The following is a 15946-nucleotide window of genomic DNA, read 5'->3' on the forward strand; positions in this document are numbered from 1 at the left end:
CACTACAGGGGCCCTGATTTAATCCACGGCCTGCTGGGAGGCCACCCACAGTGTCAAGCTCTGTGTCTCACCCATGGACTCCCACTCAGTGTAAAAATCTTTGGAGACTGCTTTCCCACTAAATTTTTTTTTAAATACAAGAAAAAGAAAAACAGGACAATCATAATGTAAAGCACCTACATTTCTGTCCCATCAGCAACATGTAGCTTTTTCTCTTTTCTTTTATTGCAAATGCCCCCTCCCCCATCCTCCACCCACACATTCGTTTTTCTTGCTTGCCTTTTTATGCTTAGTTTCCAGTCCTAAGTATCAGAGCTGGTACTGGAGATTCTGTATTCCATTCATTAGTGTCATTGCAGAAGCCATCACGTCTTCCTGAGCTCATTCATCATTCCCCCCCTTCTCTCGGCATCATTTTAAATATGCAAGGTCTCATCCCCAGCATTGGGGCCCAGCTGCAGTCGGAGCTAGCCTGGCCTGCAAGAGGAAATAAAGGAAAGATTGAAGGAATACAATGTTGAGACATAGTCTGCCTTGGAATCATTCATTTATTATTTCATGTACGCAAACAACTTTTACTAAGTAATATGCGAAGGTCACTCTGGAGGCACACCAAGGAATGCTAAGATACAAAACAGTTTTTACCTTCAAATGCCGTGTTTTGCTGTGTATAATGCAGACCCACGTTTCTGTGCATGTTATACAGGGGATTATTATACCCGTGGTATGTAATCATTATACCCATGTAGAATGCACATCCTTATTTTTCCCTAAAACATTTGGGCGAGAAAAGTGCACATTATACACAGCAAAATACATAATTTACCATCAAGGAGTGAAAAGGAGAGTGCTCTGAAAGAGCAGGCAGGAGACGACAAGCCCCCGAATGCATGGCGTTTTCACAGAAGCACCAGATCACCAGCTGCCGTAGTCAGAGGAGGTCTCCGGGGGCGGTGGCTGGGTGGGGGCATCTGGACTGGGTCTTGGAGGATGAGCAAGGCTTTGCAAAAACAGAGAAGAGGAGGCAGGGGAGAAGGAATCCTAGGAGGAGGGAGCAGTATGCACAAGACTACGGAAACAGGGCTTAAATTATGTTTGAGGATGATATAAGATAATTCATAAGTCAGGACCTGCAAAAGGCAGGATACCCCAGCGCCTGGCCCGCAGATCTACTCCACGGTCAGCCTGCACTTAGTGGAAATGCCTCACTGTCAAGAAACCTAACACCAATCACAACGCTCCAACTCCAGTTGAGGGAGTTTACCTTAGAAAACAGGACCTGCCAGCCTCATCGGGAAGTGGCCCACCTCCCAGCCAGCGCTGCCCTGCCTCTGCGGGCCTCTTCCAGTGCTCCGTAAAACACGCTCTTGCTCATAATCCCTTAAAAAGAAGGCTTACCGCACAGGAGTCACTGTGCCCCCAGATCCACGGACTGTTTTCCCTTGAGTAAAGGACACCAAATTTTTGTCATTTGACAAGGACATCACCAAGGTCAGGGCCCCTTCATTAGGAGCTCCCAGACAACCACGGGAGTTCGCTCCAACCCAGGCAGGGCACATGAAGCAGGAACAGGGGATGGTGAACATCAGGGCGGCCATCTGACACGCAGAGAAGTGACCCACCAGGGGACCGACCATAACCCAAAAAATAACTCATGGGAAAACAAAACCATTCCCAGAAGCACTGTCCTTCAGTAAAGAACTGTAAAGAACTAAAAACCACACCCCGATGGAATACTACACAACTATTAAAAGTAATAAGCTACGCAGTACAAACATATACAAATGTTTATAGACAGCAGTATAAAGTGGAAAGCCATGGCTAACAACATCAAAAGTAACTTTTATGTCTGTGTCTAAATGCTGGACACTGCTGTAAAAGACCTCACAACCCAGGAGATCAGAACCTTTATGAACTTACCCTATCCCACCTGACACGGACCATGTGCCTACATTACTACCGCTCTCTGGTAGGTCCATTCAGTCTGACCGCTTCTATTTATACTGCCTCCACCAGCCTCACACGTCCCAGCTCTCTCCGAGCAGACTCTCGCTCTGCTTGCCTGAGTCTGGCAACACCATCCCTCCCCTTTCTCGTGTTCCAGCCACCCTGGCCTCTTGAGTCCTTACATCTGCCAAGTGCTCTCCCACCTCGAGGCCTTTCCCTACATACTTCCTGCTGCCTGGAAGGCCCTGGTCCCAAGTCAGTCAACTCAACTAGGCCTCATACTGATAGCCCTCAACCTTATACATGTGCACTTTTTCCTTCGTAGCACCTAGCATCACCAGGATGGGTCACTGCTCTGAGGAATGATGGGAGGTGACAGCCTGCAGTCTGGGAAGAAGGTCTTGGCCCTGGCCAGGTGGAGTTGTAGCAGGGACACAGTGGACAGTGAGCCCTAGATGTGACTCTTGGGTCACTCTTTGACATGTGACCCACAGTGGTTAAGTGCTTTGTTGTCAGTGCCTCCCTGGCAACCATGCAACAGTCACATCAGACTATGGATCACTGATAATTCCTCAGGTGGCTCCATAGTCACCACCTCAGTTGCAACACAGCGGAATAGATAGAGCATGGGCTCGGGGTCCGAGTTCCTGGGTGGAACCCCAAAGGTGAGGTCAGAAAGGTCAAATGCCATGGAGAAGTCAAGGAGAACCAACATGTATATTTCAACACTGACTGTCACTCTGGCAAAGATCTGACCTTACTTTTCGTACTGTTTGTCCTATTTCACCGTTTACAAAAATATAAGCTCAAGGGCAGAGGAGTGGTCGGGGAGGGAGTGTGATATAAAAAGACGAGTAACCGGACGAAGGCAGAAAATGCTTCCCTGTGCCCTCTGCTTTTGGGCACCCTTTACATCATTTCAACTTTCCCATCCTGTGGAAGCCCTGCCTCCTTTTCAGCCCCATCCTACGGCAGCTTTCCTTACGCAGCCTGATGGCGGCTGTGTCTGGCGGGGAAGCCATGTCCTTGCTCTTCGCTCTTCGTAAGTACCTTAGGACTCTGACGCCTGCCACTACTCAACAAGGTGGGGTCTGCCAGGACAGCGGGGCAAGGCTGGTTATTTCTTCCCTGACAGTGTCTGTAACTCCAGCAGTCGCTGGTCTGAATTCCGGCCCTTCCTCTCCATCCCACCTGGGTTCTTGCAACACTGACAGTGGCCTCCTCCCGTGCTAGTCCATTCTCCGCTCTGCCTGACTCATTTTGTTCCTTTATTTACACGGCAAGTGTTTAAGGAGGACCTCCTACATGCCGGGTCTTCACAGGAGACGGAGCGGGGCCCAGGTCAAACCAAGCCCTGACTCAATAGCTTACAAGCTGGAGACAGTGCGCATATGTCATTCCGATGCTTAAAATCCAATACTGGGTCCTCTTTACCGACGTACCTCCGGTGTTCCCAGAAGGCTGCGCTCCTTGGGGAACACAGCAGAGAGAGTCAGCCTTGGTCTCGGGAGGGGGGTATCTAAACCACAGCTCCGTGTGCGTGTGTGTGTGTGTGTGTGTGTGTGTGTGTGTGTGTGTCTGCATGCTGGCAGGAGGGGCTGGAGCCATGGGTGGCACGTGTGCCTTCAGGTCCCCACGTCGGGCCTCCCGGGTGCCCTAGAGAGCTCTTCTCCCGCACACTCTGCTCCCAGAGTTCTCCCACATTGCCCACCACTCTTCCATGGCCCCTGCAGACCCATTACAGCTCGGTGCTCTGCACAGGCCCCTCCCTCAGGGCGATTTTCTTCATCTCTTAACCTGATGACCTCCGTTCATCCTTCAAAGCCCAAATAGCACTTCAAATAGCACTTTCTGTGAAATCCTTCCCAGAACCCCTGACTTCTGCGTTCTGTACGCCCGCAGCTACCTGCCGTTCGCGAGTCTACCACTCGCTGCGTTTCCCCTAATCGTGCACTGGTATCTGCCTCCCTCCGCAGACCAAGTGCCTGCAGATAAGGAACCTAGTGGTCGCCACGGCTCCAGCGCCTGCACTGTAATGGGTCCCTAGTGCAAGACTGTGGACGGGTGACTCATGAGTGACCGCACGACCAATGTCTGAACAAACGTGTGAATGCTATGAGCGTGTCTGACCTGTGTGCGGTTCCCCAGGGAGGCTGCGGGGGCTCTAGAACTCCCAAATGGAAGAAAAAGACCGTAACTACCTACTTCTATCAAAGAGAAATTGTTCTTCTTAACATTCTTATTTTTAACCTGGTCTAAATGTCCCTTCTGCTCCCCCTTTTTCCACTGGGAAAACCCTTTTCTTTTTCTTCTTCTTTTTTGCCCCCTCAAGCTTTCCTCTGTGGCTAACAAAAACTCAGGGTCAAGGATTTCCCTCCAAGTGCCCCATGCCCAGCGCACTGGGGAAGGCTCCCTGCCACCCGGTGCTTTCTCACCGCCCCTGCCCACTCTCATGTTGAGGACAGCTGCCAGAGCTGCTGTTCATGCCATAGAATTTCTTCCTTAAACACTATCCCAGCACCTCATGTTTCATAAACACATCTGAGGCAGGCCTAACATTCTTAATTTCCCCCAGACCTTTAAAAACACAATCAAACCAAAGAGAAAGCTCGGGAAGTAATCACACAGAGGATCCCTCCCAGGTGCTCTGCGTGCAACCCTCCATCCACCCAACAAGTCGATGCCTATGGCTTCAGAGGAAGAGGTAACCCTTGATGTCCCTCGACAAGCCAGCTCAACAAACCAAACATTAATTGTCCCGTTCAACTAGCTCATAAACTTTCTGGGACTCAAGTAGATTTTCTTGATATTTCAGGATATTTTAGGTGAGCGGATCAATCTCTCACATCCGGCCCCCCAAAGGACTACAAATTCATCACCTGAGAGGGGACCTTTTGTCTCTGCCAAAAGGACACAGCCCCAGCGTCTCGCTCTCCCCTCTAACTTGAGCTTCACGCCTTCACTACAGGCTGGGCAAAAACCTCCGACCCTGCGAAATCGCTTCAGTTACACTCACGAGTATCGATTATGTAAGAGCAGTATTTCCTCAGAAAACCCTGGTTGCTAAAACCCTTTCCTAGCTGCTTCATGAGCAATACTCAGACGCTAAGCCACATCCAGATGTTCCTGCCTCGAAGATTTCGGGATACAAAGCTGCAATCCTTACACTTTTTAGATTATTGTCTGGTAAACTCCTGTACCCATTTTAGGGATGACCCAGCGTGTGTGTGGCTGTGATCAACACAGCATAAAGGGGGGGGGGGGTGCCTATGTGTGCTGTCCTCCGGGTTTCCGTAGACATTAAACCACAACGGAGGTGAGGAGATGTTTGCAATAAAGGTTTGCCAGAGGCTCAGGATGCCCCAACTATGACTTTTCCTACAAAAGAGGAATTCCTTCCCAGATTGTGAAACTTTTGTTGACCTTCTACTATCTCAATGTGAGGGAAATGTTATGGGCTTCTCAGGAAAAGGTGTTGTGTAAGACAGTGGCTCTGCCTCATCGTCTTGGCTTAGCCTGGGAAATCAGAAGCTAAGGGCAACACCTCAGGGAGAGGTACAGGTTCAAGGGCCCCATGGACATTGGTGCTCTGTCTCAGGGGAGAGCCCATGAGAAAAAACGGACTTAAGTTTTCAACAGCAAGAAAGAGCTGGTTGATGCTTTCCCAAAGAGAGCAGGGAACTTGACAAGTGCCTACTGAGTGACTTGTAGAGGACTGACTGGGGTTGTGGACGACAGAAAGAAACGTAAGGTACACACAGTCTCTGCTCTTCAGGAAGTCACGGTCTGGCTGGAGACTAGATAATCGGTCACAAAACGACAGCTAGTGTAGAATAATGACTCAGGTTGTCCTGGGACAGTCTGCGCCAGGGCCCAGTGGGGTCTGAGCACTCTGCGTCCAGGACAGGGAGAGACCCCGCGGGCTGCAGCAAGTAGGAAATCTTGGTAGTGAGACTTGAGGGGTGGAAGGGTTTTGAGAAAAGGAGAGGGGGAGATGGAGCAGAAGGGCACTTCATGAGAGGTTACTGAAGAGTTTAAAACTGAGCTTGAGGGACAAATATGAGTCCACTTACGTGAGGCACCCAGAGCAAAGTCAAAGACACAGAAGGTAGAATGATGGTTCCCGGGGGGGGGGCAGGGGGAGGGAATATTCATGAACAGGTATAGAGTTTCAGTGTGAGAAGATGAAATAGCTCTGCAGATAGATGATAGTGAATCTATATTCCACTGGATTAAAAAAAAAAGGTGTTTATTATCCTTTTCTTCAGTATATGGCAGGCAAGAGAAAGGAAACGAAGACCAGGTGCCAAGGCCAAGGGAACACCTAGCACGGGGTTTAAGACGACATGGGACCGTGAGCAAATGAGCTGGTGGTAAACAGTCGATAACCAGTATTCTGGCATGTTTCGAAAAGAATCCGGTTCTCCTTTGTCACGGAGGAAGGCTGCATTCCAAGGGGATGCTGGGTAAGAGCATGAACAAAGACTAAGGGCTTGAAGATGGTGAGGGTCCAGGAGCGAGAAAGCAGTGGCCAGTGCCGCCCAGAGTGGGGAACTGACGGCGGAGGCTGAGGTGACGACCAGTGGAACCCAGAAGAAGAGAGACCCAAGGTCAACATCAGACCACTGTCTTCTCCTAACTCAGGGCATGTAACGTTCCAGTGATTCTCAACGAAGCTGTCTGCCTTTCTTATAAAGAGCCACGTGAAGTGCTCCTCACCATGTTGCCATAGGTAAATGTGAGACTTCTCCGATTGCGGAAATAAAGATTCTGGTGCTCTTTTATCCCATTTTCTACGAAGGCGAACATCTTCCTGGGGAGTTACAATTTGGATATTGACGAAGCACCTTCATTAGATGGGGGGATGACAGCTGCCTGCACAGTGGGTCAGGCAGGCACAGCCACGGAAGGGGGAGGGCTCCACGCTGGCGGCCCTGAGACAGGTCCAGGCATGGGGCGATCTGTGACATCCCAGCTAGGAGTGTCCTGTGGCACTTTTAACAGGAACCAAGGTGCTGTACTAGGCAGCCGTCCCCTATGAATGGGACTCCTTGACTTGAGGCCCCTAGAATTAAGCCACTTCTCCAGAAAAGAAGAGATGGATTCCTTGATAAGGCCTACCCCTTCCCATTTAAACTAGGGTGTAGGAAAACTTGAGTTCCCTGACAGGAAGTCCCCTAATGCTTTACAAAGAACACGTTAGAATAAACGAACAAACAACCTCCCAACCCCCAGCCCTGTGAATGAATGCCCACAAACATCCTTCTAAACTGAAGCCTCCCTGAAATGCAGCGAATCCAGCTCACCAGGGACTGGCGGGACTTCCCACAAGGCCCAGCTTGCTGTAGGGCTAAAAATGGAATTAGAAATTCCAACTCTTATCACTTGATTCCGATCAAGGGCAGAGTCATCGGGCTATTCTCTCAGCATTCAAAGAATGCGGTATCATTCCCCAGATTGCAGGCAAGCTCTCCCTGATTGGGAGTACCAGTGGAATGTAAGTATTTGGCCTCGGGTGAAAGTGAATTTCCGTGGAAAATGTGACACAAACACTACCTTCTAATGAATCAGGTTTTCTCCTAGAAAGTCCTTTCTCATTAAAACTGTACTTTGGGGCCATGGCTCTCAAAGGGTTTGTGGGGCTTCCTGGTGGTCCTCTCAGGCCTTCTGGGGCCCTGTGACCCATCCTGTCTCATTCAAGTTTAGAAAGGGGACCAATGTAATGCCGTGGGAAGCGCATGGGCTATGGAGTCAGATGTGGGATTAAATGGGAGCCTGCTGCTTCCTGACTGTGTGACTTTGGACAAATTAACTAATTTGTCCTACCTTAGAGGGTTGATGCCAGACAATACTTGAAAAGGCTCGGGTTGTGAAAGCAGAAACACGAGAACAGATCATACGAATAACTTCACTATCAAGCTTTACTACTAACTTCAATGGAACCAGCAATAACAAGGCTCAGGTAAAGCAGTGAGCGGTCCAGGACTAGCGCAGCCTCCCAGGTCACGATATTCTCTGGCTCAGATTAACACAGAAAATCTGTGAGCCACGTATGTGGCCTCATCATCTACACAGAAAAGAGCCATCGTGACATGTCTTCATATGACACTCATAGTTTGAATAACATAATATACCTTTTCCCCCGGGGCCCTCCCCACTCAATACCTCCATAGATTCCAGATTTGTTACTCATAAGCAACCTGGGCAGACCAGGTGCCACCTTCTACAAGCATTTCATAGATAAGGGCACCACATTAGCAAATATCATTCGTGTGTGCACTTGGATGTCTACCATTAGCGTCTTGGCATGACGTTTTGATAGTTACCTTCCTTATTTCTTTCCCAGGGGCCCCCCTCTGGTAAAGAGAGAGGATGGATTGCAGGACTGTTCCTAGACATTTCCTGCTGAGCACCCAAACCAGACGGGGACTTGACAAATAGTGGCTTTTATCACATTATTAAAGATAGCAACTCTGCCACGACTGTGCGGACGCTCTCTCTGCCTGGCTTTCCCGGCCCTGCGTAATTCAGCCTCTCTGTCTCTCCTAGGCCCCACTTTCCCCAATGTGTGCGCTTCTCATCCCTGGCTTTTCTCCACTTGTTCAACTCCACTGTTCCACCCATCTTTCAAGGACAGCCCAGTGTCCCTTCCTCCAGAAAGCTTCCATGCCCACGGCTGCCCTCCCACTTCTCCCTTTCTGCCATCTGTAATCCATGATCTAACCCTGAACCCAGAGTACGTACATCATACTGATTCTTACATCCGTGTGTATGACAGTATCTTTTCTCCAAACACAGCGCAAATCCCATTGGATCTGCAAGGGCTAACTTCATCTGAGTCACTTATGCCAGGAAGCCCCCCTGACCCACCTCCCTGACAGATGTGGTCCCCATGGTACTGACCCCATCAGCACACCATTTACCATACTGTGATGTTACCGTAATTTCTTGTAACTCCTGATTTAATTGTCATCTCTCTGTATGAGCAATAAGCTCCAGGAACACAGTGTCCTGTCTCTCCTGCTCATGCTCATGTCCCCACTTCCTGACACAGCACCTGGCAAAGAGTGGGTAATTAATGAATATTTGTTGAAGAAATAAGTTTTCTAGTGGTGCAAAAATGAGTAAGACTGAGACGTGATTTCAGTCATCTGATCTCTGGACTGAGAAGGTCTGAGTCAACTTCTTTACCACGTGACCTGGGTCTCCGGATGTGTACAGAATAACTATGCACAGGAAATCAAACCCAAAGCCAGGGGTTAAGCCCCACAAGCTGAGGGGAGGGAAGGAGAACATCAGGGGTTACAGCTCTGGGGGCTCAGGTGCTCTCACTGCCCCGGCTCCTCCACAAATGGCCACCACACAAGCTTTCCAAATGGCCCTGATGCATGTGAAAAGCTTGTGTCAATCCTTAAATTGAGCTTTAACTCACTAGCTAATAGATCTTCCTCCTGCCCCTCACCTCTTGTTCCTTGTGAGCAGTACTATATTGGCGAAGGTGTATGCTACGACACCTTTCTGGAAACCCCAGTTTTTAGAAAGACACAATCGGAATAGCATCTGACTTGTTTATAACAGGTTTTGGCCACTGACATAACAAATTCAAAGCTACATGCTAATGAACTATAATGTTCAAACAGACTAATAATACATATGTAATTTCCTCCATCTTAACATCACTCTATTTAATGAAAGGCACCGTATTGTCATTGCTTTTCCAAAGTCAATGCACTCCTCAAGGGTTTGGTGCAAGATCAGTCTGTTCCTCAATCCTCTGAGCAACATGGGACGTAGTGAATTTGGTGTTTACTAGTTGCACCTTATGAAAGCTAAAGACGAACTCTGCTGCACCAACCTCTCAGTCCTCCTGGGAAGAGAGGAGGGGATGATGGAATAGAGGCAGATGGATTCATATATGATACTTTCGCATGCACATAAGGTGACTCCTTTCCTTCCTTCCTCCCTCCTCCCTCTCTCCCTCCTTCCCTCCCTCCCTTCCTTCCTTCACCAAATGATGGCATAGTGCAGCTCAAGATGAGAATGGCTCTTCCATTCAGGATTTCACCCACTGAGGCTGCTTTGCAGTGCCCCAGCTACAGTTGCCTACAGTCCACACCAGCATCACCAGCTGCTTTCAGCAGGCGGGTACATCAGAAAGACTGACTCTCGCTGGCTGCTTCTTTTTTCCCCATTACATTTTCCCTCCCACTATTGCTTCTCTTTTTATTCCCTCCTGGAAGGTCACCTCCATATCCCTTGGTACTCTCTTCAAAGCCTTTCTCCATGCTCTGTCCTCTGTGGCCATGTGCTAGGAACTGTTTCTCTGCCCTCCCACGAAAGTGCACCTCTTTGAAGGTAAGGGCCATTTGCTTTAGCATCCCCAGTGCCTTCAAGAGGTCCAGGCACACAGTGAGCGTTGAACAAATGTTTGGATGTAATGAACACATTGAGTCAACGTTGAATCCGAGAACAATTACTTAGCAACTGGGAGACACAGAAAGAAGTGGGTTTAATGATTCATATTTGAGCCCTTCATCCACCAGTGACAGAGGAATAATGGGCGAGGGATCCCATAGGCTACACCACCCTGCTCTGTGAGGCCAGGATCGGTGGAGAAGAAGTAACAGGAAGGGACAACAGGTATTTCAACAGCACCTTATGTAGCCTCCGGGAGGAGCTGAACAACACTGACTGGAAGAAAAACTTGAGGAAAACACAGACTAAAGAACCTCATCACTTGGTTTCAATTAAGCCAATGTAATCCCTTTTTCCATTGATCAGAAGTCAGCAGTTTTTTCCTCTTTCTACACCAGGTTTTCCAAAGATTTTATTTTATTTTATTTTATTTTATATTTTATTCATTTATTTTCAGAGAGAGGGGAAGGGAGAGAGAAAGAGAGAGAAACATCAATGTGTGGTTGCCTCTCATGTGGTCCCCACTGGGGACCTGGCCCAGCAACCCAGACATGTGCCCTGACTGGGAATCGAACTGGCAACTTTTTGGTTTGCAGCCTGTGCTCAATCCACTGAGCTACGCCAGCCAGGGCTCCAAAGATTTTAGTAGCAACTCTAATCCATTCATTTGGAGTGAAAATGAAGGCAAAAGGAATTGGCCTCTTCTGCCCGCCTCCCCATCTGTCTGCTGGAGGTCTGCACTTGGAGGGGCCTGATGGAGGTGTCCTGAGCAACATATGTACAATATTATGAAACCAGAAAAGAGTCATAGGAGGTCCCTCTGCCCGATGTGCTCATGAGTCAGCTGTACTTCTAAAGAAATGGAGTAGCCATCAGTCAAGGCCAACTTGTCCCATATGCTCAACCCTGCAATTCCTGAAAGCCACCAGCCTGGCCTGCGTTCCGACGGCACAGCCTAAACTATGGAGAGGGTGGAGCAAATACGATGATCATATTTTGTTAGTGTCCCCCTGCCCACAGTCCTGGCCTCGGGCACCTGGCCATCTAAGACGGTCCCCTGGCTCATCGTCAGGATGCACACAGTTGCCTGATGGAAAAGTGGTTGGCAAAAGCACATTAAGTTCCTCAGAGGAAAGATGCAGTCATATTATTTAATACCAGTCATTATGTCTTATATACTGAAATAGGATTGGAAAGTTTCAGTGAATGCAGTTTGCTTTCTTTCTGATGTCCCCATTTTCTCATAAGAAGCTTTAAGTGGACTTGCAGACTGCTCAGTACCAGCATTTCCACAATTCTCTCTCTCCTAGACAGGCGGGCGTTTTACCAGAAGCACTAATCACAGCAGTAGCTTCACTTGCTGACTCTGCCTTGTGTCCTGGTGCAGTAGCAAAGCCCTTTGATGCATTAGCTCTGTATTGGTCCTCTAGGGCTTCCATAGCAAAATCCACAACAGAAACTCACTTTCCCACAGCTCTGCAGGCCAGAAGTCTAAGATCAAGATGCCAGAAAATTTGGTTTTTGGTGAGGACTCTTCCTGGCTTGTAGACGGCCACCTTCCCACTGTGTGCTCACATGGCCTGTCCTCTGTGCCCATGAGGAGAGATCTCTGGTGACTCTTCCTCTTCTTATAAGGACACCAGTCCTAGCAGATTAAGGCCCCACCCTTGATTACCTCCTTATAGGTCCGAACTCCAAATCCAGTCCCACTGTGGGGTTAGAGCTTTAATATATGAATCTGGGGGAGACAACTCAGTTCATAATAACCTCACTAGGTCCTCGCTACAAGCTCAGGAAGTCAGGGGCTTTCTCTGCTTTTTATCACTGAGTACGTAAACTGGGGGTTAAGTAATTTGCCCAAAGTCTCACTGCCGTTAAGCTGGTGGTGGTATTGCTTGTCTACAGAAGTGGAGATATGGAGAGCTCCTTGGTATGAATGTAGGGTTGCTGACAGAGAAGTCTGGAAGGATCTGGCAGGTACAAACGAGAGGAGAGCACTGAATTCATGGCAGTCCTGTTAGGTAGGTGAGTCACGCGTCACTGTGCTGAGCTCTGGAGACACAGAGATGAGAGGACGTGGCCCCTGTCTTCCAGGAGCGGGATCCCAGTCTCAGCAGCAACAAAGGAAGTCTTCCTTTTTCCTTTCCAGGCCTTGCTCTGGATAAAACTGGAAAATAGAAAAATGTGTGTCCCTGCCATACTCCTCAGAGGCCACCTCCCTCATGTCCACCTCCAACCTGGCAGCTAGCCCTCCAGATTGCCTAGGGTCTACACCCCTTGGTATTCCTCCTTTACCCTCATTCCTGTCCAGAACTTTCTTGATATTTCTTCCATTAAAACACCTTTGCTCCCAGTCCCATTCTCCTGAGACGAGTCTCTCAGCTAGGAAAGGAAAAGTCATGGCCCATCCATTGCTTCTCCAGGGAATGGTACTGATGTTTTATCGGTGGCAGGCGGGATGGTGGGAATATTTCCAGGGTAGGCAGGCCTGTCACTGGACATGAAGAGCACGGTCAGTGAGACATCTTCCATCCTGGGCTTTTCACAAATAAGGCTGTTCCTGCCACTATCGGAACTATGCTAAAGGTGTGGGACAGGCCCGTCACTGCTTCCCTCACATCTGTAGATGTCACATTTCAGGATGAGGAGGGGCAGGGGGTGGCTCTCTACCAATGACTCTCCCTTCGGGGATATCATTCTGAGGCATGGGTTTTACACTGTGACCTTGTGCTTCCCCGTGGAGTTTCAGCCGCTCACTGTGGAAAATGGCACAACAGCATGCTTATCATTGGCTGCCTCCCCTTCCCTGGATCACTTCCCCACCGCCAAATGGCAACTGGTGTTTCCTGTGATTCACAAATCAACTCCTTGCACTAAAGTCTCCTTCTCAGTGCCGGCTTCTGGAGGGGCCCAAACAGGGTGGCCATCAGAGGCATGCGAGGAGGCATGCAGCCTTACCAGCACTCCATGCCCTGCCTCCAAAGGGCAGGTATGTGCTGCCGACCATCCCATAGGTTCATCTAAGGTCACAGAGCCAGCGCCTGGAGCAGCGGCTACCTGGTTGGCCTCGCTGCCCCGGAAGACCTTGCGGTGACTGACTTCTGCTTTGGAAAGCTCCACAACTCAATATCATTTCTCTTTGCCACCTACTCTTGCCACTCTGAGAGAAGAACAGTACCCAGTGCTCACTAGAAAATGCAAGGGAATTGATCGGAAAGAAAAGGTAATATTATTCTCGTCCTGTCCATGGCGGTGCACCGTTCTATATTTAGAAAAATGTTCTGTGCAGCCAAAGAATGGGGGGAAAAACACAAGATAAAAAGGGACTAGGTTCATGCCAGGAAACAGTAAGAAGCTGCAAGTTCTCCTTCTTTGTGAAGTCAGGGAAGAATGTTGACAGGGAAAGCAGGGGCTGGGCGTAGGGGTCCCCTCGATGTGCCAGGTATCAGCGACCACCCCAGACCAAATTTGAACCCCACTACTTCAAAAAGGTGAAAGTGAGTTTGAAGGATGACTAAGGTGGGTTCATTCATGCGTCTGAGGGCTCGGAGGGCCACGGTCCAGGCTCCCCATTCCTCTCGAGAACCCATACTCTGGGCTTCCCCAGAAGGCTGCAATTCCTCCAACATTTATAGCGACATGTTTCAATTATTGCCTGTCTTCCACTATAGTTATCTGTGCGTGTCTTATATCGTTAAGGGCCTTATAAACTCTGTGAGAACAGAGTCAAGCTATTTTATAACCTCTATGGCAGCATTTTTCCGCCTTTTCACCTCATGGCACACATAGACTAATTACTAAAATTCTGCAGCACACCCAAAAATAGATTTTTTGCCAATCTGAAAAAAAACAGGTATAATTTTGATTCACTCACTCCAGATGACAATTGTGTTGGTTCTTGTCGTCCTTTTATGTGACAATCAAAGGGGAAAGAGGTCAGTGTCCCTGACTAACAGTCAGGTATTGCGTGTTTTAAAAATTCTCGCAGCGCACCCGTTGGAAATCGCCGCACGCACGCTGGCTGGAAATCGCTGCTCTGTGGAGGCTACCGTGGCGTCCACTAAATGGACATTTTTGATGCATCTCTTGCTCAAAGCCTTGTTAGTCACATCTTCTCCTGGCTGGGCTCAATGAGTAGTTTTCTTTTCCAGTCCTCTGCCACATCAAATTTCTGGGCTCTATCTAGTCCCTTTCATTTCTGCTCTCATACATACCAGCGTTTTTTTTTTTTTTTGGGGGGGGGGGGGTTGCCTGAGCTTATCCATTTTGCTATACCCTGCTAAATGTGACTTCATGAGAAAATCTGAGCCAGAACCACCCAGTTAAGGAGCTCCCAAATTTCTGAACCACAGAAACTGTGAGATAATAAAGTTTGCTGTTTACAGCAGCTGAGTTTTGGGATAGTTTGTTACACAGCAATAGATAACTAATACACCACTCACGCCCTGCATCCGTTTCCCTTCTCCACCTGAGCACAGGAAGGGAGAAGTTGCTAAGAGTTCGCACTCAGGTCTCACCTACCTGGATAATCAAGATGTGCTTCAAAATCATCCCCTCTGTGAAGTCTTTCCTAACAAACTCCAGCCAATTCCCATCTGTCTGCAGAATTTTTAAGTTTTATACCTTTTGAACTCAGTGTCTTACCTAAAAACATATTTCTTGTTTTTAAATTAACTTTATAAAAAAAGGATAAATATACCTGTTAGAAATTTTACAACTTGAAAAAGAAGAGAATTTAAATCACCTGAAATGTGGCCTCCCTGAGGAAAACACTATTGGTATCTTTAATATCCATTTCTGCGTATAGTTTTACATAGACAATTTGCATAGGCAGGTTTTTCTCCTCTTTATCCCATGTAATGACCTTGCCTCTCATTTCCTGGACCTCCTCACTTCTGCTACTGCCCCCACGGCCAAGCTCTAGACCAAATGCTTGCTACTCCACATAAGCTCTCGGACTGGCTGGTCAGCAGCACCCGAGAGCTCATTAGAAATGCGGAAGCTAAGATCCCATCACACTCTCACCCCAGGACATTTGCACTCCCCTTACCTGCAAGGCTAATCTTCCAGTCATTTGCATTTCGGTCTCTACCCCAATGTCACCTGCAGAGAAAAGCCATCTCTGACCTCCCTAACTAACGTTCCTTTCCTCTCATGTTCTATCTTCACATCCTGCTTTACTTCTTCATAGCATTTATCACAACTAGACATTGTTTTATATGCATTCATTTGTTTATTTCCTTCCACAAATACGTATGGAACAGCCAGTACACGTCAGACACTGTTTTCAGCTCTGGGGACACAGAGCTGAAATTAGGTCCCCACCTATGCTATCCAAATACAAGTTGCTAGTTATTGTTTCATATTTCTTTACTTGTTAATCCCTCCGAGAAGGGGAGAAGAGGTCCAATCCTATCATCAACAGAAAGCTCCATGCCAGGTCCCATGACTTAAACCCACCCTGAACAGTCCCGCTTCTGTTTAGAGGGACTCTTTCAATGAGCGTTTGTGCTGTGCTGAGCTAAGTTTAACTTGGTTGTTTTCAATCCCAGTGAATTGTCCCAACCCAGCTTCCCCGCAGTGG

General features: G+C 48.3%; 1 protein-coding gene across 1 annotated transcript in view; it reads right to left on the bottom strand.

Annotated features, from left to right (window-relative positions):
• Positions 1-224: 224 nt before the first annotated feature.
• The window catches only part of TSEN15 (tRNA splicing endonuclease subunit 15), a 38556-nt gene continuing 22834 nt past the window's right edge, over positions 225-15946 (bottom strand). Inside the window, exon 4 of the mRNA XM_053915804.2 lies at positions 225-477. Coding sequence (XP_053771779.1) covers positions 433-477 — 45 coding nt within the window. The 3' untranslated portion in view covers positions 225-432. The remainder of the gene's footprint in view (positions 478-15946) is intronic.

This window comes from Desmodus rotundus, chromosome 12 (assembly GCF_022682495.2).
Source record: "Desmodus rotundus isolate HL8 chromosome 12, HLdesRot8A.1, whole genome shotgun sequence".
Taxonomy (NCBI): Eukaryota; Metazoa; Chordata; class Mammalia; order Chiroptera; family Phyllostomidae; genus Desmodus; species Desmodus rotundus.